Source organism: Caretta caretta, chromosome 8, assembly GCF_965140235.1.
Source record: "Caretta caretta isolate rCarCar2 chromosome 8, rCarCar1.hap1, whole genome shotgun sequence".
NCBI lineage: Eukaryota > Metazoa > Chordata > Testudines > Cheloniidae > Caretta > Caretta caretta.
Genome location: NC_134213.1, coordinates 64695943 through 64721802, shown reverse-complemented (window position 1 = coordinate 64721802; position 25860 = coordinate 64695943). Strand labels below are relative to the sequence as shown.

Here is a 25860-nt window from a genome sequence, read left to right as displayed (position 1 = left end):
CTATGGAAAGTAAACCTATTGCAGCATGCTATCTTTCGAGCACTTACCCAGAGCTGAGTGAATCATGTATAAATGACTAGTTTATGTGACAACTTTCTTTCTGTTTGCAAATTATTTGTGAGCAGATTGTGTTTTTCACAAACAGAGTTAGTATTCAGAAATTGTTTGCTGAATTTTTACTAACAATTCTTTGTCCATAGGTTGTTCACAAGCAGTTCATTGCAAGTCTTTGATATTTTAAATTTTAACAGTTTTCATTGGATACATAGGCACATGGCATTTCTATTTCCTTCACTGAATGAATCAGGTTTCTGGTGTGAAGAGTTGCACTTACAATTTCAGATTTTGCTTTCCATAAATACTTTTGTAAAACACACCATTTCTCTGAACATTCCTGCCAGTACAGTTGTTTCCTGGAATATTTGCATAAGGCGAACACACAAACCTTCCCTGGGGACTGCATCTTCAGGTAGTGGAAAGACTTGGGTATTTCACTGACCCTGAGACCTATGCTGATGGGAATTTTGGTAGGGCCACCTAAGCCAGACAGGTCTAAGGGTAGAGACCAGAGAAAAGCAGCCCACTGATCCTGGTTGGGGGTTGAATGATTGATAGATCAACAACTTATCCTAAAAAAGTGGTAGAAACACAACAAGGTAGCTATTCCAGCAAACAGCACAATAAACACAATAGGGTTGGCGGATCCTTGTTTGGATCCTAAACGATGTCTGGTGGTGTAGGAAGGTTTCAGACTGAGAACACACGAAGGACACACATGAACATAACTGAAATGCATTTGATGGGAAATTCAAATCAATAAATATTCACAGAAAACATTTTGAAGTATCCCCCCAGATCGTACAGAGCTTGCGTCTTTAATTATGGAGACATGCTCATGTTTCCATAATTCCTTTTCAGGAAGCAATACAGTGCAGGATGGATATATAAATTGTATTCTTTTATACCCTGTTTTCATACAGCAATGGGAAAGGTAATAACAACAACATGCACCATGTACATGCAAACAAATCTGCCAGAAACACCTTTTAGTGTTGGATTTTTGGCAGATGAAAACATTTGTTTAAAACAGTCTTTCTGCAGTCATGGAAGCCATTGAAATGATGTGGGTGTCATGGAAAAGTGGTCCCTATGGACAGAATCACCCTGCAAGGAATTGGTCTTCCAGGCAGATTTTGCCATCATCTTTTGATTTGTATTACAAGTGACAATTGAACTGTTGTAGATGCACATGTGCTTGCGGCAGAACTTTCAAATCCAAAAGGTTTAGAAACAGAAAACAGCAGGTCAGAACTCAAATCCCATTTCCCAGAGAGTTAGGTACAGCTTGTTACAGAATACTATTACCCACACTGAGTGATCTGCTTAGTAGTCATTCCCAAGGAGTATGCAGGGATAGTCCTAGTGCTGAGGATAATACTGCATTCAGAACAGGGATACTCTAAGCTGGGCATTAATTCCTATTAATGTCAAATATACACATCTTGAACCCCACTGTTCAGACTCTTCTGCAATACAATGACAGAGCCACAGGAAAAATATTAAAACAATCTTTTATTTCTGGATTTTAAAAAATCCAGCTACAGTAATGAAAGCAAGTTTGGCTCAAGGTCTCTCCTAGGGGGCTTTATGACCAGCTGCAATTACTCTCTCCTCTGCCCTTGATTGTTAAATATGACTCCTCTATGATTTAAAAAATAATTAATTTTCCTGTATAGAAATAACCTACTCCAGGTGACAGATCACACAGTACCCAAGTACCTGAGATGAGGCGACACAGAACATATCAGTCTACTATATTATTGAGTCATATTGAGAATGTCATTTCATAAGCTCTTCAGCAGGCATTTAAAAATATTGTTTTCTATTCCTATTGGAGATCCAGTTCTCTCTGTGTGTGTCTGTACGTGCTTATATGGCCCTCGTAGTACCAGAGCATCACACAATCATGAATGGATTTTTAACCTTAGGACACCCTACCAGGTATCACCTTCATGTTACAGATTGGGGAAGCAAGGCACAGGTGGATTAAGTTAATTGCCCTATCTCCTGCATGCAGGCAGTGCCACTAGTTTATCCGTTCCCCTCACTCACAATTAACTCTGTGTTCCTGGGTTTGAATGAGACCATCTGTGCAAGTTTTTGTGCTCAATACAGTGGTTACTAGCTTAAATTTAATAGCTTGCAGTAGACAAGAAGTCAGACTATGTAACCTAATGGTTCCATCTCATCTTAAACTCTTTGAATCTGTCTGATGTTTTTCCAGTCAGCAACAGTGTAAATCCTATCATAACTACACCTAGGAAGAGACTTGAATCAACAGTAGATTCTAAGTTCATGTCCTATCACTGTATTTTTTGGAGATGAGGTTTAATTCCTCACAAACACAAATTGTATGATAATTTATACGTACAAAAAACACAAATACAATAGGAATAAATGTCAGAATTATCAAAGCTGCATTTGTACTGTATACTGATCAGTATAGAAATACATTTCTGTCGTTTCACAGTAGTCATTCTGCTTAATTTGTCACCTTTCTTATCTTTGTGCATAGCCATTCAGTGCCTGGATATTCTAGTCTAGTGCAATAGAAAATTACTATAGAAATGCTATGATGGAGAGGAACACTGCCTCGTCTGTATGCCTCTTGTGGTTGATTTAGGAGCATTCTTGACTGGATGGTGACCAACATCTGAGGAAGCCAGTGGACCTGCAGATGTTCCTAGAATTGAAACCTGTCAAAACATCTCAACCTGATCCAATCTGTCAAGTGGCTACAGCTTTGAGTAAGATCTGCAGAGCCATTTTCTATCATAAAGGGACATATTGACCAACTTTACTTCTCTGTTCAGTGTTCACTGCTGATTTTCCAATATTAAAAAAAATACACTTTTCCACAATCCACTCATCTAGGCCCTACTGAGCTATTAAAAACTTTGGGTCATAGGCTGTCCTCCTGATCTGTCAGCTCTCATAGCAAAGCTCAGGTTTACAGTGCGGGTAGCCTGATTAGCACTAGCAGTGAACTGATCTAGAGTTGCCAGAAGGTTCTGTAGTCTGGTCCCATCAGGATCAACTGTTTCTTCACTAATTGATTGCTGAACAGTTAATTTAATTTGGAAAACATAATACAAATTGTACTGTCTGAAAAAAGAATCCGAAATCTCAGATGTGGGCATCGGGATTGGCGTGTCACAATATTTAGTGTTGATAACAACACTTGGAAACATTAAAAAAAAATCGTTCATGGACCCAGGAAAGATGAAGCCCTGACCAGCATCTTTAGGAACATAATTGTCCTGCTTTTTAAGGGGAGGTGGTGTCAATGAACAAACCCACAATAAAAACATGTTTGAATAATGGTAGGAGCTGGATTTAAAAGCAGGAAATGAAGAATTAAAGTCACAACTCTGTCTTAACTCATCCTGTTATTTTCCCTGGCTATTGCCTTGCACTTTGTCTGGAGCCAGACTGTGAGCCCCTTATTTGCATTAGTGAGCAGTTGCCCACATAACTAGTCCCTTGGTCTCTAATGTGATTCCTCACGTGAGTAACTGCTTACCAACAGGAGTAAGATGTTCACTGGCCTGTGATACGTGTAAGGTCATCCACTATTCTAAGACTCCTGCAGTACTAAGGCACTGAGTAATGTATGGGTAATGTCTCCTTGAATACTGCACAGATCATCACAGCGGTACATCACTTTTCAATTTAGTATCACATTTTGCTGTTATACTATGCCAACTTTCCCATGATAGCTGTGTTAAGAGCTCCATCTTTGATCTGAGCATTAGGTCATGGCCACTTGCTTTCATTATACAATATGCTTAATCGGTTTGTCACAGGGCTGTAATGGGATCCAACACAAGCAGTTTTCCCTAGAGCACTAAGAGCAGAGAGAAAAAATATCCTGAGAAGCAAGGAAGGATGTGTGGTATATTTTATTACGTCTCAGCACAAACAAATTGCTGCAGAACACCTGGAAACTTCCTAAATAGGAGCATGTTGTAAAATTATTCTTCGGTACAGCTGGTTATCAGAATGTTACACTCAGTGGCTGCCTTTCAAAATTCAATATTTGCTAACAGATACTACACAGTTGCCACAGTTGTTTTCTAATCCAAGTACAGTGCTGTTTACAAATAATTAACTGTATGTAGGGAACAGATGTAATATTAAATGACTTATGTTAGGTAATATTGAAAAGATTATAATGGTGATCAATTTATAGGCATGATCTGTGATGTCTCCACTCCCAATATGAATAATTATTGGCAAATGCTTGCTGCTTAATGGTGACCACTATAGATGGAGGAATGACTCTGACATACTCAGACACCATGGTGATGGGCACAGCATAGTGCCTGAATGGGTGAGGTAATTTCTTAACTTCTTTGCCTATACTATAAAGCTTGGATCCTGCAAACTGTTCCATGGTGGCAGCCTTTGTACTTGAATGAAACACTATGACTTCACAAAGGCACCATACAGGCATAGGGGTCCATCAGCATGGAGCAGCTTTCAGGATCAGGACCTGCCTATAAGTATCCAGAAGCTCAGTATCCAGCATTTGGGAGTCATAGCCTTATCTTCATGTTCACATCAGTCTTGCAAAAAAAGAGCTGTGTTTGGCTGAGGTTTTCCAAGGGGCCTATGAGATGCTCAGTGGGAGTTGGGTGCCTAATTTCCTTAGGGCTCCTCTGAATCCTAGCCTTTATTATTGGTGAATTACACCTGTTGCTACGTTTTGCACTTCATCCTACTGCAGGTAACAATCATCAATAAACCTTTTCTCAGGGCTCATTGCTTTGTGAGTCAAAGAAAAACTTGTGCAAGATGGTATTTTTATACCTTTTTAAGCAAGAAAATAATAAAAGTCAATGTTACTCAATTAGTTCTTGCTGAAAATTGCTCTTAATTAGCTACTGGACTTAAGCAAAAAGAAACTCGATGTTTGTTACATCACCCACTAAGCTGGGCTAGAGATTTTTAACATAAATTACTTGAATCCATTGGTAACTCTGTAATTGGGTTTGTGAATGGCTATTGTAAATTCCAGACTGGATGAAATAGGATACTAACTGTTGCTGTGTTTGCAGAATTATGTCGGTTCCATTCAGTATTGAGAAAACAATAACAAATAATCCTTATAATACTTCCCTAAAAAGTACGGAACTATGAAATCTAATCAGCCCAGATCTCCTACATCTAAGAAACAGTTACACTTCCCTGAGCAGTTAACTCAGAGGTGTCCTGTTTTCCTGGGTGCTATTGCTGAGGATTTGTAGGATGGTGAAGTGAAGGAAAAATACTGGTTTCCTCTAGAGCATGCTAAAGCTAAGGTAAGTCATTTAAATGGCAGCTGCTTGCTGTGGGGTAATATGCACACAAACCTTCTCTGGCAGTTTGCACTTAACAGACTGTGGAACTCACATACACAGCAGCAGGAGACAACAGTTGAAATTTAAGGGCATCACCAGCATGGTGATGAGTGCCCACAGCTCCCCTGACAGTGCAAGCAAGGCTAAACACCAACCTTATTCTCAGTAACCAATAATCACTTGCATTCCCCAGATTCCAAAGGCTTATGTATGAACTGTCCACAGGACAGCTCTGGCATGCACCCTCCTCTCGGGTGAAAGGGGAGAATCAAGTCCTTTAACTTTTAAAGGCCTACTAAGATTACCACGCAGGTGATTTTGTTAATGCACTCTAGATGTACATACTTAGTTCCCAGCTCCCATTGTGTAGAGTGTGGGCAGACTGCTGGATAAGCAGGGCCCAATTGCAAAGCCAAAGTCACATAACACACACCATTCTTTTGTAATCGCTTCTCACTCTTTGAAGAAAATTTGTAGCAAAGGAATTGCTCCCTTCTGAAAATTAGTAGTGTAGAATGGGGCGAGGTTGCCCCAGGAGAACACATTTTGACTGGAAAACATTTTTAAAATGCTTGACTGAATTCTGGCTCTGGGAGTCAGTGGAGTGCTGGGGTGGTGGGCTGTAGGGGGTAGTGCCTGAGGAGATGTGCTGGGAGGCATTATGGGCCTCATTCTCTTCTCACATCATTTTATACTACTGTGGCTCCAGTGGCTTCACTGGAATTAATCCTGATTTATGCAAACATGAGTGATCAGAGAACTGGGCCCTGTGTCTCCAGGTACGGGGAGGGGGTTGGGGAATGCAGGCCAAAATGGCTCTTGCTGTGTCTGTGCAAAAGGAGCCACATGTGCTGCCATCGTGGTGCTTGCTGTTGCATAGGGCAAGTAGTGACATGGCCTGAGAATAAATGTCTTTGTTGGGGCATGTGATGTGTCCAGAAACACGAGTGGGAGCTTACACTCAGAAAGCACAAATGGATGGATTCTGGCTACCTCTAGCACAGGGAGTGGTCCCCTTTTATTCCAGCACCTGCATAGGAACAGCCATAATCGGGCAGTTTAACAAGACAGAAACATCACTGGCAGCTTTACAATATGGGGAATTGTAAAGCCTCTGGAACATTCCCTGCACTGCCATTTGCATCACTTGCTTAGAAGTGTGCGGCTGCTGATGTGCACCACCAGCATTCCTTGAGCTGAGTAACCTTGAGTCCTGATGCTATTGGTCAGCTTATCGCTTAATTCCTAGTGAAGCGAATCTGGTCCATGTCTTCATGTTTACTGCCTAGAAATCAAAAAAACATTTGCTATAGTACTGAATGACTATTGGCTTGAGTAGCTCTAATCCAGGTCAGAATTACTTTAAAGGGGGTGAGGGCATATATCGATAATTTGACCAGTCAAAGAAAAGCCATAACATTGATTAAAAAGCCCATAGATACACTGATCTTGATTTGCAACCTTCTTATCAGAAAATCATTCTAAGGTTGGTTTCCAACAGGAGCCCCAGTAGTTCAGTAAGAAATCCAGCCACTTGTACATAAACCTACCATAATGTGATGCACCGATAACCTTTGGCTTGGGGCATATGAGGCCTCACTTTATTTATAACAACAGTAAAGTAGCAATAAATTAATATCTTGACTTTGTCCCAATATCTTAACATGGCATTAAATTAGCAACACATGCAGGGCTAAATGAATTTTCCTTTTCCTGTTTAAAATGCTGTGAGTTCTTTACATTCACAAATGAACACTGATTGTTCTGGCTAGAATCACCTAGAATCAACAGCTGCTGTTCCAATATTAAACATCGACCAGCAGAGCCTGAGAGCTGTGCAGACCTGTATGTTGGTTTCTCTATCTAAAATAATAGACACTATGGACTCAGTTGAATTTAATGGATCCATGTCTACTTGAGCTGTATCTTGCTCAGACTTTTGGAGGTGACAAGCTGTTTCTTTAACTCCCTCATGTAATGACCATTAGTCTAATTCCTTCAACCTATCATTTAAAACTTAATTTTATTTCATGTATATTATGGTTTAATAATACCTTCAATGTCTTCTCACTGAATGGTATTCTCTGAACCTTTTCTTAAAAGAGTCTCAGAAGTAACTAATCATAATCATCACTGTCAACTCTCCACTGAAGTACAGAACATAGGTTGAATGGTTTAAATGCATTGCATAATCTGAGTAAATTACTTTCTTGGAACTGTCAAAACTTAGTTGTCTAACAGCCATTTGGGCTGGGGATTTCACAAGTAAATGTCGGGACAGCTGGTCGTAGCTATTGTGATCAATTGCTAAACTGGATTGTATTTTTCTAATTTACAGTCAAATAGTCTGGTTTTTCAAACAAGAAACATCTCATCTGTGACCTCCCGTTATAAAGCGAGCACACATGCAGATGGTTGAAATCTGTGGATTTAACTGTGTATTGTAATCTAGCCTAGCAAGGTGAAGAATGAGCCTTGGAAGGTACTGAGAACATTCATTCTCACTGGAAGAAATTCTGGCCCTATTGAAGTCAATGGCAAAACTAATCTTTACTGCAGTGAGGCCAGGTTACACCTACTGATTTCAAGGGACGTTGAGGACTGAGCCCTATAGGAGTCTCATATTAACAGCGAGGCAGATGTCATCAGCTAAAACATTTACAAATGTTGGCCTCAGTCCTGCCATCTGATCTGTATAGTTAGGATTCCTTATGGAATTTTGCTCACGTGATTCAAACTGCAGGATCAGGGCCATCATCAGTGTTCCTAGAGCTCTTAACAATGGTGCAATGTGTAAACCAAAACAAGCCACTCTCTCCAAAATTCCAGTATTTGGTTGAAGCAATAGTCAGTTCAACTAACATTTTATTTGCATTATTAGCCCTTGGAAATCCAGCTTTGCTGAACTCAGTAGCTGACTCTAATGAATGACTTTATAGGAAATGTAACAAAGGACAAATAGATCTAAAGTATATTTTCTGTAATTGCTTGCTATATTAATATCTTGTTTATGTTGTATTCATTGTACAATATTGGTTGGTTAATGGAGGTGGTCTGATGATGCAGCATTGCATTCGGTATATTTGGAGATTATTTGGGGTGGTCTGTTTAGACAGGAAGCAACCTAATAAGAGTGATCTTTTCTAGAGGGGTTCCAATCACTGTTCCCTCTAAACTGTGTGCGTGTGCGCGTGCACACAGATCCTAAACCCTGCGCATACGGCGAAACACTGCGTGCACAAAAATTTGCACAGAAGCACAAAAATTTGCACAGAAGAAATTTTTGCGCACACGGCCTGTCAAAAATTAGAGGGATCACTGGTTCCAATGTGTTATCTATGCTGAGTGCTCAACATTCTGGTTCCCATCATGTACGTGCTTAATTTCAAGCATGTGTGTAGTCCCTTAAGTGCATGGTTAAATGCTTTAGTCAGTACCTCATAGGACTGAGTCTGAAATGCCTTTTCTCCTTCACCATCACTTCTCCATGTCTGGAGCAGAATGCCTCAATTGGCTGCTTCAGGAGAAAAGCCATGATTAAGGAGTGGGCTTTTAGCATACAAACTGATACTGTTTTGCAACAACTGCCAATGCTAATTTTACAAATGTGCTCAAATTCTCTTCAGGACCATTCCGTTGGTGCTGCACAGACTGACTGTACAGCTTCAGTGTGTTGTTATAAGATGCCTTTTAAAATTCTACTGACAGCCTCTGGTGTAAAACTTAACCATCTGCTGCAATTTAAAAACACAAGAGGGAAAATGCACCCCTCATGTAAACCCCCTGAACTAAATGAAATTAGGCTCAGGACAAATTTGGCCCACAGTTGCTAAATCTCAGACCAGGCAAACAATAAGACACCGTGTTTTAGTAAATGTGTCAGTCTCTGTGGATTGACATTTCCTCCCGTTTGGGTAAAGCTTCTAGTTATTACATATCATTATAACTTGGTTTATGGTGGCACAAATAGCACAGTACGTTCAGTGCTGGCCCCTAGTCACTAGTCTCTCTGTAGAAATAATTTACCTTGTGAATGAAGAATATTTGTTCTGACCAATTCCAATGAAAGATCTGTCCAATGCAGATCCTGCAGACAGCACTGCAATTCCAAGGCATGCTGTGCTCCAAAAGATGTGCGGACACAGTGTTTGTTACTAGCGAGTTCTGACGGAGGAACAAATGCCATTGGTCAATAAAAATAGAAGAATGCTATGGGAAATGTATGACCTCGCTGTGACTAATTTCTGTATGCAGCCAGCGTATGTGCATATGGTCACAGTGAGCACAAAAAAAACCTACACAAAGGTAGGGCCCAATGCTGTGATATGCTGAGCATCTCCTGAGAAGCACTAGGCATTCTCATCTTCCATTGAAGCCAGTGGGAGCTGAAGGTGCTCATCATCTTTTGGGCAAGGGCTCACCTACTCGCATATGGGCATAATAGGCTTTAAGATTGGGATTTTCAAAGGGGCCCAAGGAAGAGAGGCACCCAACTCCTGTGATTTTCAGTGTGAGTTGGGCATGTACCTCTCACAGGTCCCTTTGAAAGTCTCAGACAAAATGAACATCTTCTCTTTGCCATTTGACGTAAGTGTGAATATTCCATGTGGCTATTGTACATTGTATTTGCTATTTGCTCACCTCTAACTAGATGCCCCTGCCCCTTCTCCTCACAACAATGTTGGGCCGAGAAGAGTGACAAGATACATATGTGAAGCAAAAGGTTTGCACTTAGCTTCAAGTGAGGCCTCCATTAATGGTCACAGAGAGATATTGACAGGGAGTGTTTCCATATCTCCCCCCACATCTTATTATAATCATTACTGATATGGCAGGTTTACACTGTCCACCATTTCACACTGCAGAGTGTTGAGATGTTTGAGGGCTTCCATTATCACAACACATTTTTATGTGGGTGGTGTATTCACGCTCTTCCCCCCCCCCCACACACAATATAACAAATGGCAGTACTGTGTACAACAATGCAATTCTGAGATAATTCTCTAACCCTACTGGGTCTTAAGACTAGAAACTCCAAAATTTCCAGTACTTGAGCTAAAGGAGATGTCCCTTAAATGATATTAGTAGTAGATCCTTTATTGTCTCTGAAATTAGATCACTGGAGTTCAACACTAGACTAGTCACTGCAGGGGAACATCATCACATGCACAAAGGACCAAATTACACTATTTTGGCACTGGTCCATGTTGATGGTAGTGCTACCAGAGGTCACCAGCTCCCCCTAGAGTTGCCATCCCTCTCCATGGGCTTCTGTAGAGGGAGGTGAGGCCCTGGTCCTACTTCTCCCCACACTCTCTGGGGTAGAATGCATGACTGGTCCTGGTATAGATCTCACAAAGTGGGGGAGACTTCTTGAGCCTTTTTCCTCTGAGCATCTACCCAAGTGCTAGTCACAATCTGACCCAAAGCTGGTGCATTGCACTACGTTCCCTAGGATCAGAGTGTACCTGTTATACATATCTCCATTGTATAATATCCTGATTTCTGAAATAATGATGATTAATAGTTTACAGTAACAGACTGTATTTTGTCCAAGTTTCTCAGTTCTTTGTAATTATTAAGCCTCACAACTCTGATGGGAAGATTTGTAAAATGGGGAAACTGAGGCACAGAATGACGGTAAGTGATTTGTCCCTGTAACATATAAGTCAGTAGCAGTCTGGAATGCCCATGAGTACTTCAACTCAGTGCAAATTTGCTAATCAAAAAAGTATAATAATGCAAACAATATCCGGAGAACCTGTTTCCCCGGTTGGTGCTGACCTTCTGCAAAACAGCCATGTGGTACTACCTAGCATTACCATGATGCTGTCAAGTGATGATTAAGAAAGTAGCTATGTGAATATTTTACACTGTCAGCCTACAAGGTATCAAGTCAATAGCTATTGTTTGTTGGTGCAGCATTTAGATTGCAGCCATCTAGTGCTTCCAACTGTAAATATTAATGGTAAAAGATAGACCTTTATTGGCTACATATTACTGGCCTCACCACATGACACCCCACTGTTATTTTCTGATATGTAGTTAATTATAGTTCTCGTTAACAAGATTGTGTATATTTTTATCTTGTCAGCAGTTTCCTAATAGAAAGTCAATTAGTGCCCAGATGAGGGAGAACTAACAGCAGCAAATACTAGGTTTGAAGGAAATTTTGAAATAAATGCATATTTGAAAAGGATAAATAAAATACAATATAAAATATATATTCCTGGCCTTTCATATCCTGATTATCATCGGCTGGAACTCCAGCCTTTACACATAGTCCCTTTCTGGATTCAGAGATTTGATTTGCCTCTGGATATGTTAGGATTTTGGTATACCTCTTTGTTGCTGACAGGAAGGTGTGTGATTTTCTGTCTGACACACAACCTGAACTCCGACCACATAGTCTCCTGTATTAAATACTGGGCATGGCTGATGATCACACATACCACCCATATAAAATGTTATTCTATCTTACCATTACAGACATTGCTGTTATGGTCTGGCGATTGAGTGTGCGTTGGATGAAGTTGGGGTACAGGTTGCTTTTTGCTATCACTTGGAGATAGAAGTGAATGCTTGATGGAGTATTCCCAGTATGTTGTAAACAGTGATGGGGGTGGCAAGAAATTTGGGAGACTTCTCCCTTAACTTCCTAGTTCCGTGCTCTAACCTCACCATCACCTAGAGATAACTGTTGTTGCCCGTTACGAATATTAGAATATATGTTACAATGCAAATGATATAAATTTACTCCTAGTTACTGGAAGGTAATAACAAAATGTTCAATAGTTTCCTTTGTGTGTTTCCAGGGTCCTTAGAGACGTATTGAAAATCATAGTAGTTAAAGATGTAAAAAAACTGCTAGGTAATTGAGTCTATTTCCATGTAAAAGCAGAAAATAGTCTGGTCCCTCAGTGGACATGTATCAAGTTTGAATGTGATCCTCATCTTAGCCAAATGGAGTGGAAGCTCCTCGGGGGAGGTGGGCGGGAGGGGGCAGAATAGGCTTTGTTTACTTCGTTCTGTGTCAGATCAAAAGGTATCTTTGCCTACTGAGGTGAACTGGCTCTGAGACACTTTTACATTTTATTTTTGCCTACCCACTTTCAGCTATCACTAATGTCCTCTGTAAAAAAGCAGTGTGGTATTTCTCCCCTCATAAATATCTCACAATCCCCAACAATCATGGTCTATCACCCCACACGACACTACCTACAAAGGAGGAACATTCCAATTCTCTTGTAAAATATATGTAAGAACAATAAGAGGAATCATTTGTCTTTTCCACTTCTTAGGTCTTGTCCTTTCTCATGTAAGCTGTCTGGGGCAGAGAATGTCTTTTCCAATATGTTTGTACAGCACCTAGTACAAGGGGGCCCAAACTGCTTGAGGTCTCTAGGTGCTACCACAGTAATTATGAGAATAATGGACCCATATACATTTGTGGTGGAACAAACACCTTGTGTATTATTTTATCTTTGTCAATGCATCCTACACAACTGAGTGCTCAGGGGATTTTGCAGCGCTGCTGCTGTGGCAGCTGGACATCTGAAGCTTCTTGCTTGGGGAAAAAAGTAAAAGCTGAAGCTTCTATTTTGTTTGAATTTCAGGAATGTTGCAGTTATCTGCACATGGACACTACAGTGGGCAAGCTGGCTTCTGCAGTCCCAACTCAGACAAAATTTCCATTGAACTCAAGGGTCAGGGTTAGCTATTTTTAAGGCTAGGACAATCACTCCATCACAAACACTGACCAGCCAATCACTCTTCCTAATGTAAATTCTGTTTAGGAAAACTTACACGTCCTTCTTTTCCTCTCCAACTCAACACTCCAGTGGGCATATTGCTTGAGTAAAGAGTGCTGAATAGCACCCTCGGGGTCTTGTTTTGAGCTAAAATATTCAGAGACATTGAAATGATCTGTTCCCATCCATCTCATTATCTGTAATTGCCCCAAACCAATAAAGACCTGTTTCTTTTAAGTCAGAGTGTGTGTGCTTTTGATTTCTCTTTCAATAGAAGCAATGCAGGTGCCACTAGCCATCTACATAGACTTGAGATCCGTTTAAAGTCCCTTAATGTTTGTGTGCTAAGAAAGGGAATTAGCCCTGTACAGAAATAAACAAAAGACTTAGTACTGCTACTGTGCAATTTGAGATTAATATGGAATTAAATCAAAATGCTAAAACTTTCCCCAGATTTTGAATGCAAGTTTCACATACTGGTTTTTCTGAAGACCTTGAGGGGCATCCAAAGCATTTGGATAATCAGGGGTTTATATATAGGTGACTGAGTACGCTAGTGACAGACTGTGACAGGTGCCAATAAATTCCATATATTGTAATATATAGTGCCTAACTTAATAAATGCACATATCTATGCTTTATGCAAAGAGAGAAGTTAGAATTTAAAGCCTTAAAATACCACACAAATAAAATTAATTGTAATTTAAACTCTACTGAATCAAAATGTGAGTCAAATTCATTCTCAATTAGAATTCACTGGCATAAAGTCAGCTACTGTGATCAATGAAAATGGTTATTTTAAGAGATTAAAAGGTGCTGAAATTAGGCTGACTAGCATCAGTGAAACAGCTGTGAAAGATGCAGACATTTTAGATAATGCAGGTTTGGATTAGAGGGGTTTGGTTAAACAGCATTCACCTGAATTAAGTCTGAATAATGCCAAATACACTGGTTATCAAATACTCAATGATTTGCTTATACAATTAAAACAGAACACTTTTAAGATTCACTTCTTCAGTCCCCATCTTTTCCTTATGTGATAGGATTTACCTGATTTTTTGTAAAGATTACTGGTCATTTTTTGCCATGACACCATGTCAAACAAACAAACTAACGTGTCTTTAAAATCAGTTTAAACCAGTTTGAGCCCACATTTTGTTTGCCTGAACTAGTCATTTCCAGAATTCAATATGTTTGGATTCTTTTTAAATTTAACTTTGATTTTCCTGGAGTTGTAATATTTGTTTTTAGGGTAATAACAGCAACACTGTAGTATTTGTTACCCTTAAATTGCTTATACCTGTATGTTCTCAATCTTAACTCCACTTTAGCAGACCTTGTAATCTCAGAATATGCTATCGATTATGAACCACTCCTCCTCATGGTATCTTGGAGAAATGAGAGAGCAAAATTGTACTAATCTTTTCTGATTTGCTCAGCTGATCCCAGTTAGTTTGCAGCTGGACACCTGTTCTGACTTGCTTACTATGGGAAATGCTGAATGGCCTGATTAGCTTTAACCAGAGGTTGGATTCCTAAGCAGATTCATCTCCTTCCTAATACAAAGGTGAAAAAGAAAGTAGTGAGAGCTGGGAGACCAACAAATTATCTATGCAGACCCCAGCAGAAGGACATTTGAATGATCTGAAAGAGTTTGTTGCTATTATAAATATAGGGGGAAGTTTAAGAACAATAAATGACTTTGTATGAGTTATTTTGAAGTCTTTTTCCTTCTGTCAAATGTGCCTATAGTTCCACTCTTTTATTATCATCCTCTGTTACTGCTGTTCATATTTAAACCCTAGTCATGCAACATATAGCATATGAGTGGACTGCTGCACCTATGTGGAGCCCCAATAAAGCCAATGTGCCTTCATGTTGGTGCAGTACTCCACCCACATATTTTGTGTTGCAAGATTGGTGCTTTAGCTTGTAGTTTGTGTTGGAAATAAGGATCATCTTGTTCTTATTTCCCTCACTGTGTGACTTCTGTTTTTATTTATTAGGAGTAGTACGTAAGGGAGAGACAGATCCTTAATAATATTGACATGAACTACTCCTTACTGGCACATCCTATAGAAAGATCTGGGAGGCAACTTTATATCTGAGCACTTTATATAATGTTTGGGTGGCAGTGTGAACAATTCAGTTTTGTCTCTAGAAGAACCCCTCCAGTTGCCTTGTCAGGATTGGTTCTGGGTGAGGAGTAAACATGGGCATAGTCAGGAAGTTCAGATCCAAACCTTCTCCAAGTTCAGAGCTATGCAGTTTCAGGGCAGCAGTTCAGGCCAATTACAGAGGCTCAAGCCACAAAAGCTTGCATCCAGATTTTAACTTTCCTAAAAGTTTGGGGGGTTGGATGTGAGGTTCCAGTTGAAACCCATCTCCAGCTAAGGGAAGCTGGTTTTAACACTGTAAGAATATAACCTATCACACAATTACATGAATGGGGGGTACCATGGTTAAAATAGATCTGTGTCACCTTGGGCAAGTCACTTTATCTTTCTCTGCCTTAGTTCCCAATGAAGCAGAGTGCCAATTAGCTAAGGCATGAGGGAATGAGGAGAGTTGCCCCCCCCCGCTGCACACTTTGTACTATGTGAGTACCACAGTCTCCAGGCCCAGAGCCTGGCTCTGCTCCCTGAAGTCCTCAGAGGCCAAAGCCTTGCAGGCAGCGTGGAGCCCCTGCTCCCCAACCCTGCCAGCCCAGCTCTTGGGACCCGCTTCTCCAACTCATAGACTCATAGATATTAGGGTCAGAAGGGACCATTATGATCATCTAGTCTGACCTCCTGCACAATGCAGGCCACAGAATCTCACTCACCCACTCCTGCAATAAACCTCTCACCTATGTCTGAGCTATTGAAGTCCTCAAATCATGGTTTAAAGACTTCAAGGTGCAGAGAATCCTCCAGCAAGTGACCCATGCCCCATGCTACAGAAGAAGGTGAAAAACCCCCAGGGCCTCTTCCAATCTGCCCTGGAGGAAAATTCCTTCCCAACCCCAAATAGGGCAATCAGCTGAACCCTGAGCATGTGGGCAAGATTCACCAGCCAGATACCCAGGAAAGAATTCTCTGTAGTAACTCAGATCCCACCCCATCTAACTCCCATCACAGGCCATTGGACCTATTTACCATGAATAGTTAAAGGTCAATTAATTGCCAAAATCATGTTATCCCATCATACCATCTCCTCCATAAACTTATTGAGTTTAATCTCGAAGCCAGATACGTCGTTTGCCCCCACTGCCCCAACTGTAGCTCTGCTCCAACCACATCCACTGCCACGCCTCACTGCTGACTGGCCCCAGGCATGCAGTCTAATGGATGTGTCTGCATCTGTAATTTTCACTCCATGCATCTGAAGAAGTGAGGCTTTTACCCACGAAAGCTTATGCTCAAATAATTTTGTTAGTCTTTAAGGAGCCACCGGACTCCTTGTTGCTTTTGTGGATACAGACTAACACGGCTACCCCATGATACTTATTTCCCACTCTGTGGACTATAGTGCATGACTGGTCCCAGCTCCTCCAGTGCCAAATTGCAGCACCCCTAGCCCAGTGGTGGGCTGAGAGCCATCTTCTGCTTCAGAGTCTCAGCTTTTCCTAGGAAAAGGACAGTGAGCTCTCACCCTTGGAAGCTGTGAAGGGGACTGGCTGATTATGGATTTTTACATTTTATCCTTCAGAAAAATCCAGGAGCTTCTGAACCACCGCTGAAAGTTGCCCCCTTCACACCACTGAAATGTGAAATGGTGCCCTTGTGATGGAGGATGGCATAATATTATTTCCATACCTCTCAGTGGTGGTTTGAGCATATGCTCAAAATGATTGTGGGGTGCTCAGATACTAACGCTGTGGGCACCATATATGTACCTAGATAGATGGACATTAGCCAAAGATGGACAAATGATGCACTAACTGAATCAAAATGGAAGATTATCTTGCTAGAGAAACCCCCACACACATATGCCTGAATCAAAATTATATTTGGTAGCTACTCTGAAGAGGTTTTGGTTAACATTATCCAATTATCAAATTGGTATGAAACAACAGGCCAACTGCAAGGGGAATGTTTGAGGAAGAATGTTTCCTGAATGGTGATTTTAATCCAGAACCTCTCTGTTAAATATGAAGTATATTTATAGGAACATTGTCAGTCAATACCAAGTATATACAATTTAGCTTTATAACAGAGGGGCCTCATTGTTCCTGAGTGGCATAGTCAAGTTAAAACTATTTATGGATAATGAGGCCGTCCTTATTGATACATTCCCCATGTTCAGTATTGTTCTGACATGTTTGATTTATACAACTCCATTATATTTCAGATTTTCCACTCTTATGGCTCCAACGCCCCTCAGTATTATTGGGTGCATCTTTGCTTCTGTCATCCTGCCTGGGTGCTACAGGGATCACCACAGATGCTTTCTTTTTGGCAGCTTCAATGAATGTCATATGATGATCTGGCTGTTTCAAGGATCTCCTCTGGGAATTACCTCTCTTCTGGATTCTTCAGATATCTCCTCAGGGGTTGCTAAGGCTGTCTGGGAATATCATACACAGGAGGCCAAACCCTCAAGCTAATATAGCGTGTATAACTCCCAACTGTGTAAACGGCTATGAAATGGGCCAGTTTAGCCAAGTGAATTTCCCAATGTGAGAAAAGTATTATGCTTTTTGATACACAAAAGGCAAAAACATATACTTTCAAACTGAATTACTTTTATTTTCAATTAAGGGAAAGAACAAATCAAAAAGAGAACAAAAATAAAATGTTTCCAAGAGAGAGCACTGTGTGAGTCTCCCCTGTAACATGTTGCACCAGCCTACCTCACAAAATGACAGCTGCCCTTGATGATAGATTCCTTAGAAATGTAGCAGTGCAGACCTTGAGAAAGTGAAGACATAACAGTTATATAGCCATGCTAAGGAGATCTTCAGCTCCATCCAGCTCCACGGCTGACAGCTCTAGCTCATAGCAGTCAGTTTGCTGTATTTTCCTCAGGCCATGCAATCTAGTCAGTCTCTCCCTGAATGACAGTTAATCAATTGGGAAGGAAACTTCCTGTCACAAGGCCATCAGGACAGCCACTGCTAATGTCATGTCATCTACAAAGGCTTCACTGGCCTCTTTGGTAGTTGTGGCTGGACAGAACAAGGGACTTTGCCTCTCAGGAGGGGGTATGGATAGGGCAGCTGTGTAAATGCTACACGGTCAGCTCAGACCGGGGATTTCTTTCCCTTTAGGTTATGCCCTGTTTCTTCTTCAAGTAGATACAGCCATGTAGTCCATGCAGGTGTGCATGCACCCAGAGCCCTGGAGCCGGAGAACTTTGCCTAGCAGTACGCATAGGGGTGTCACTAACATCTCGTGGCCTTAACACCTCCCCTAGCTGTGTAAGGGTGCCGCCCTGACCCCTATTAGTTCCTTCTCACTGACTGTGGCTGGAGTCAAAGCTCTGAGTGGCATTCTTTCACCTCACACTTTCTGTCTCAGTTACCGAGATTTTTTTCTTGTATATAGTTGTAATAGTGTCTTAGGTTTAGTTTAGTGTTAGTTAGATTTAGTTAGTGTAATTGGCTGCCCTATGTGATGCCCTCATCAGGGTTCAGGCATTGTCTGTCACATAGGGGGGCTATCCCCGATAGTGATTCCCCACACGAGGTGCTTGTTGTGCCTCAGCGAGGAACACATCAAGGAGGGGTGCTCTATCTGTAAGTCATTTACAAAGAGGACTCAGGTGGCAAGGGACTTAGGGTTGAACCAGCACCATTTGGAGCAGGCCATGAGGCCTACGTTGGCCCCAAGGGCCGCATCTGATCAACGGTTGACTGTGGATCCAGCTAGTGAGGCACCTCCATGTTTGCATTCCCCCGTTGGAGAAGAAGACATTCACCTTCCTAGGGTACACCGAGGAAGAGGTCCCACAAATCCAACCTGGACCATTCCAGGGCTCAAGCAGACTCTATGTCCTCTTCCAAGAGTAGTGCTGACTGGCACCATGCATCTCCCAGCATGCAGGAGGGAGCTGGTCCATCTAACTGCTCCCCGGTACCATGCTGAGCTCACTGAGAGCCTGTACTGTCACCTCTGGTTCTGGCCATGAGGTATCCACTGAGTCCAGTGCTGACAGCATTGGCACCAGTGCCAACTGTCTCCATGCCAGCCACATATCAAGCGGCATCAGATTGGCTTTGTCTTCAAGTCCTGGACTCTCCATTGGTGCAGGAGTCCTCCAGTCCATAGCTTCTTCCTCCTCATCCTCCACTGTGCCCTTGGCACCTTCAGGCCATGTGTCAGAGCCATCTGGGGGGCCGGGGGCGGGAAGCACCTCACAGGCTGCAGACAGTGGAGTTGAGGCTGATGCTGGGCCCAGCACCGAAGGACTTCTCAATACAGGTGCACCCCTTGGGACAGTCACTGCTTTGGTGGCAGACACCATAGTTCAGCTCGATACCACCATTTGCCTTGGTGCAGACACCTCTTCTGGTGTTGGGTGGGAGTGTCTCTCACCCAGCACCACTGGTGCCAACTCTCCACTCCCATTTCAGAACCAAAATAAGTGGCTGGGTTTCAAGAGCTCAGCTTCCATTTAGGCACTCAAGTGAAGGGGCCAGATTTTCAAAAGTGCTCAAGATCCAATAGCTACAAAAGCTGGCCTCTGACCTTAAACTGCCATTTATTAAAGGATCATCTAACAATGACTTAATTTGAGAGAGAGAGAGAGTGCAAAACCATTTGCCTTTTAAAAAATGGCAGTAAACAGGGTAGCTTAAAGACAGAATTACCTTTGGCCATAGTCCTGCAGTGAGCTCCATGCAGACCCTTGTGCCACAGTCAGTCCCATTAGCTTCACTGGGGGTCCATCCATACAGAGCTCATTGCAGGATCAGATCCTTAATTTTCAATAAATGAGACAGACATCCCACCTGATGAGACTGCAGCCATCATGACCTGGCTGCAAGTGAATTAAGTTTTCCATTATAAATGCATTCTCCTTACCCCATATCCTATTTTCTTGTTCTTTTCATTAACATTCTGGTGAAAACTTGGACTACAAGCTTTCAGCTTGAAGGTGAAGTTGCTGGTTTTTGTTTGTTTGCTTTTGAATTAAGCCATTTGTGATTGATGGGATTGGTACAGATTTAGGATCTAGTTTCAGACAGCGTTTTGCCCAATTCTCCAGCAAATAAAAAAAATCTGAATTTTTAAAAGTGAAAAATGCAGATGATTAATGCTGCTGTAGAGGGAGCACTGTGTTTTTTTTTTAATTTCCATAATTGTACAAATGAACATTTTTGAAAATTGATCATAGATACTATGGAACATAGATATCAGAAGCTATTTAGAGCAACAAAAATCCCCCATTCATTTAACTGATTTTAAAAAGCAATGTTAATGCAAGCTTATGATGGTGATGATGTGGTGCTCAGGTAATAGCAGTATACGGAGACTGTAAGAAAATACAATAACGGTGCAGATTTAGAAAGTCAGTGTAAGTCATAAGAGATTTGGGAAAATTATATTTGAATCCATGACCGTATGATGAAAGAAAAGGCAAAATAATGTTGGTGCTTTTATGGACAAATTATTAGAGTGAGTATTGTAAAAATAATACGTGATATTTATATATATAAATTAATTGTCTTTCTAAAGCAACCCCCACCAAAGGGGCTCAGTCTGCAAATGGTAATAACAATAGATAAAAGAGAAAACAACATTAAACCCTGATGAACTATAAGAGAAAAGGATATAAAATTTAACATATAAACAATGCAAGGCTGCATTACATGAATGTGTTATAAGGTGAGAAATTATTAAAATAAATGCCCGTGTGATGTAAACGTGAGTCTCTAACGAAAACATTTGAAGGTGAGGAAAGGGAAAACAATGCCACTACAATGTAAGGGATGTTGTACAGACAAAATGTGTTAGTCTGAATACTAACTCTGTTATGTGAATGCTGTACTTGAACTGATTCCTATATTACAGTGTGTTATGCTATCATATGTCATCTTGACTCCCTTTTCTGCTCATATTTACCATACACATTAAATATTCAACTGCTTCTCACTGATGCATGCAGTAATGCTGGCCTTTTGGAGAGCTTTCCTGTCTTTTACTGCTATGACACATTAGCTAACTTTACTGTCTTTACAACGTAATGTTTATGCACATTAAGATACAGCACATATTAAATATTACATTTCTTGCAATATCCTTTTTACAACTGTGGTTAAATCAAGAGAATACTATGCAACTAATAAAAAATAACAAAGGACATTAAAGGGCTGTTCTGCTTTGAAGAGTGACTATAAAAATGGCATTGTGATATTTCCAATGACTTCCAGAGCAGAACCACTCAGTTTACAAATCTTAAGATGTGTTTTTTCTTACTCCACGCTCAGTCTAGAACAGGAACAAAGCTGGGTTCTTTCTGTCACATGCATCAGCAACAATAAAGATTCTGCAGTGATAATGAGTTAGCAATTATGTTGATGGTGCAAAATCAAGCCCCTCCTCCTCTTCCCCCTGCCCCCAAAAGTGGTGACGTCTCTTCAGGGCTAACAAAAGTAGTAAACACTTATTTCAGTCAGAGTCATTGTTCGTTATTTCACTAACAGCCAGATTGTAATAACTTTACACATGTTTGATAGTACCTTATTCTGATATCAGTAGGACTTAACATTGTGACAAAGTTGCTGCTCTACCGCAGTGGGTCTTGCGCTTATTGGCGGATTTGCTCGCCTTGGAGCTTCACGGCAGCCCTCAGCTTGGCCGTTTTTCTGAACCCACAGTCCAGGTCGACGACTCCTGTGTCTGACCAGGAGATGGGAGGATTTAGGGGAACCCAGGCCCGCCCTCTACTCCGGGTTCCAGCCCAGGGCCCTGTGGAATGCAGCTGTCTAGAGTGCCTCCTGGAACAGCAGTGCGACAGCTACAACTCCCTGGGCTACTTCCCCATGGCCTCCTCCCCCTCCTTTATCCTCACCATAGGACCTTCCTCCTGGTGTCTGATAATGCTTGTACTCCTCAGTCCTCCAACAGTCCGCAGTCTCACTCTCAGCTCCTAGTGCCTCTTGCTCCCAGCTCCTCACACGCACACCAAAAACTGAAGCGAGCTCCTTTTTAAAACCCAGGTGCCCTGATTAGCCTGCCTTAATTGATTCTAGCAGCTTCTTGATTGGCTGCAGATGTTCTAATCAGGCTGTCTTAATTGTCTCCAGAAGGTTCCTGATTGTTCTGGAACCTTCTCTGTTACCTTACCAGGGAAAAGGGACCTACTTAGCCGGGGGCTAATATATCTGCCTTCTATTATTCTCCTATAGCCATCTGGCCCGACCCTGTCACAACATAGAATAAGATACTACACAGTGTGAGGAAGGGATATCACAGTCTAGGCTTAAATGCTCACAGAAAGATGAATCCAATTTTACATAGTTACTTTTGTAAGCCATAACCACTTGTTAAACATGAAAGGGCCAGTTCTATATTCCTTGGCTATCCAAAATTCCACTGACCACAATGACAGTTTTGGACATTCAAATGATAACATTTTTAGCATCCCAGATCCCATAGTGTTAACTTTCTGTCAAAGCAGGGATCCTGCTCCCACAAGGCCTGACAGTACAGGAAAGAATTCTAAGAAAACAATTCTATTTTTAAAAGATTTCACCTTTAAATGTTAGTCTTTCCCTCCAGAATGCCATAGCAGGACAGAAGATAAAAGCCACAGATGCAACATTTCTTACTGTGCTGCTAAGACTGCTCTCCCTTCCTCACCAGTATGCATCTTGCAGGCCCACTCCTCCATCATGAGGCCAGCCCCATTCTCAGATTTCCATCTGTGGCTGTGATACCCAAGAGGCCAGGACCAGCCTACTGGCTTTTCAATAACAGCCTGCTAGAGGATGTGGGCTTTGAGTTGTCCTTCCAGAAGTTCTGGCTAGCCTGGAGGAGGCAGAGATGACCTTTCCCTCAGTGCAGAGGTAGTGGAACAAGGGGAAGGTAAGTGCCTGGCTCTTCTGCCGCAACTACACCCCAGGGGCCAGCTGGAGTATGTGCGTGGTGACAGAGCAGCTGGAGGGGGAGGTTTTGGAGCTGAAGAGGCACATGATTGCTAATATTGGGAATCCATATTTCTGCGGTGAGTGTCAGGAGAAGTGGGATGAGCTCCAGGCCCTCAATGACCAATGTTTTTGCGCATTAAGGTATAGCATATACCTTTGTTCAATCTCACATTCAGCTCCTTCAGGAGATGGATTACAGTTCCTACTTCTATGTCCTGAAGAAAACAGGGCTGAGCCCTGCCTCTTGGCAGAGGACAGCATCCCCTCATGGATCTGGTGGGGATGCAGCTGCCACCCTCCTCTCCCCAGATCCGGGGGACACCAATGCCTGCAGGGTGGTGTGGGATGAACTTCCTTCCATCAGTGTGGGTGATCAGGACCAGTTAGAGCAACTCTCGCTCTGGCCGAAGTCTTGGAAGCCCTTCATCTGATGTCCACCAACAATTCTCCGGGCATCGATCGGCTGACTGTGGAGTTTTATTGTGCATTTTGGGATGTACTCGGGTCACACTTTTCCACCATTTGGGCCAAGTCCTTGGGGAATGAGGTACTCTCCCTGTTGTGCTGGCATGCTGTGCTACCTAAAAAGGGGGACCTCTGCAAACTCAAGAACTGGCACGCAGTTTTGCTCCTCAGCACAGACTACAAGATAACAGTGAAAGCCATCTTGCTGTGGCTGGGGCCTGTGCTGGCGGACATGATCTACCCTGACCAGGCCTACATTGTCCTGGGCTGGACCATCTTTGATAATCTCTATTTGGTCTGGAACTTATTTCAGCACTGGGGTGGGCAATAATTTTTGCAGGGGGGTTGCTCCATGAATTTTGGTAAGTCATCACGGGCCGCACATTTCTCCTATATTAATGGAGGGAGTGCGGGGTTTGGGAGGGAGTTTGGGTGCAGGAGGGAGCTCCGGGCTGGTGCAGAATGTCGGGATGGAGGAGAAGGTGAGGGGTGTGGGCTCAGGGAGGGAGTTTGGTGCAGGAGGGGGCTCTGGGCTGGGGCAGGAGATTGGGATGTAGGAGGGGATGCAGGGTCGGGGAGGGAGTTTGGGTGTGGGAGGGGATTCTGACCTGGAGAAGGGGGTTGGCATGCGGGAGGGGGTGTGAGGTACAGGCTCTGGTTGGGAGGTGCTTACCATAGGCGGCTCCCGGCTAGTGGCACAGCAGGGCTCAGGCAAGCTGCCTGCATGCCGTGGCCCCATGCCGCTCCTGGAAGCTGCTGGCATGTCTCTGCGCACCCCTTAGGGGGAGGGGGGCAGCAGGTCTCTGTGTGCTGCCTGCAAGCACTGCCCCCGCAGCTCCCATTGGCCAGAAACCGGCCAATGGGAGCTGTGAGGACAGTGCTAGGGGTAGCATGCGGAGCCGCTTCCCCCCCGCCAGGGGCGCGCAGAGATGTTCCAGTAACAGCTGGCTGCTTCCAGAAGTGGTGTGGGGCCACAGCAGGCAGGCAGCCTGCCTGAGCACCCCACTGTGCTGTGGGACTTTTAGCAGCCCAGACTTGGAGATCGTGAGGGGGCAGAGGAGGCCGGACACAAATGTTAGTCATGGCAGGCTGGACAGAAATGTTAGGCCAGATCTGGCCCACGGGCCTGCTCTAGCATGTAGGGATGGGCTGTCACTTGCCCTCCTGTCCCTGGACCAGGAGAAGGCATTTGACAGGGTGAATAATAGGTATCTTATTGGCTACTCTGCAGGCATTTGGCTTTGGGCTCCACTTTGGGGGGATTGGGGTTTTTTATGCCTCTGCAGAGTGCCTGATCAAGCTCAACTGGGCTCTGACTATGGCCTGGTTCATATTCACAGTCAGGTCCACTTCAGGCCCTTCAGAGACTTATTTACCGTTTAGGTAATCTGGCATGGAATGTGCTCATGTATGCCTTCCTCCACCACCTCCAAGGACTCTGATACAGCTGGCATCTCTTTTATCTTCACCTGACAAGTCTCCCACAAGACCTGTCTGAGCTGCTGATCTTTTTCCAGGACATCCTCAGGATCTGGAAGCTGGTTTCAGTGCCCAGATCCATAGCAACCACCAAGCAGGAGGACCTCCTCATACGACCCATACTACATACTCCTCATCTCCGTTTGCAGGTGGTGGAGTCCCCCTTGATGCACCAGATGTTGGTCCTGGCTGGTACCAGCAGACTTGGAAGGACTGGGGGGACCCTGTGGCGCTCAGCCAGCACAGGGGGCTGTCCACCCCATGTATCCCCTGGCATGTGCTCTAGAAGGTGAGGGCTGCCCTTTTCTGCACACAGCCTGGCCTATGAACACCCCATCCGTAGGCCCCCCCCCCAAAGTTGTGGAACCTTCTCCTCCTGGGGCTGGCCAAGGTGGCCATCCATTGTTCCAGGAGGAGGAGCCTGAACAAGGTGGAGGGAATGCTCTGTGGGGCTTGTTTTCAGTCCCTTGCCCAATCAATCCTCCAGGCAGAATTCCTCTGATATGAAATTACTCAATTTAGTTAAGTTCAAAGCAGACTGCAAAGAGTTAAAAAAGTATCTCACAAAACTGGGGGACTGGGCAACAAAATGGCAGATTAAATTCAATGATGATAAATGCAAATAATGCATATTGGAAAACATAATCCCAACTATACCTACAAAATGATGACATCTAAATGAGCTGTT

The 25860-nt window shown here is 42.8% G+C and overlaps 1 protein-coding gene across 8 annotated transcripts in view; it reads right to left on the bottom strand.

Moving 5' to 3' along the window:
- CRB1 (crumbs cell polarity complex component 1) overlaps positions 1–25860 on the bottom strand; it is a 163124-nt gene that overhangs the window by 4328 nt on the left and 132936 nt on the right. For 2 of the 8 annotated variants that reach the window (XM_075131551.1, XM_075131552.1), the window contains exon 12: positions 3767–6687. The exons of the other annotated variants lie outside the window; for them this stretch is intronic. In XM_075131551.1, coding sequence (XP_074987652.1) covers positions 6634–6687 — 54 coding nt within the window. In that variant the 3' untranslated portion in view covers positions 3767–6633. Of the gene's footprint in view, positions 1–3766; positions 6688–25860 lie in introns of those variants that run through there. 8 annotated transcript variants of the gene reach the window in all.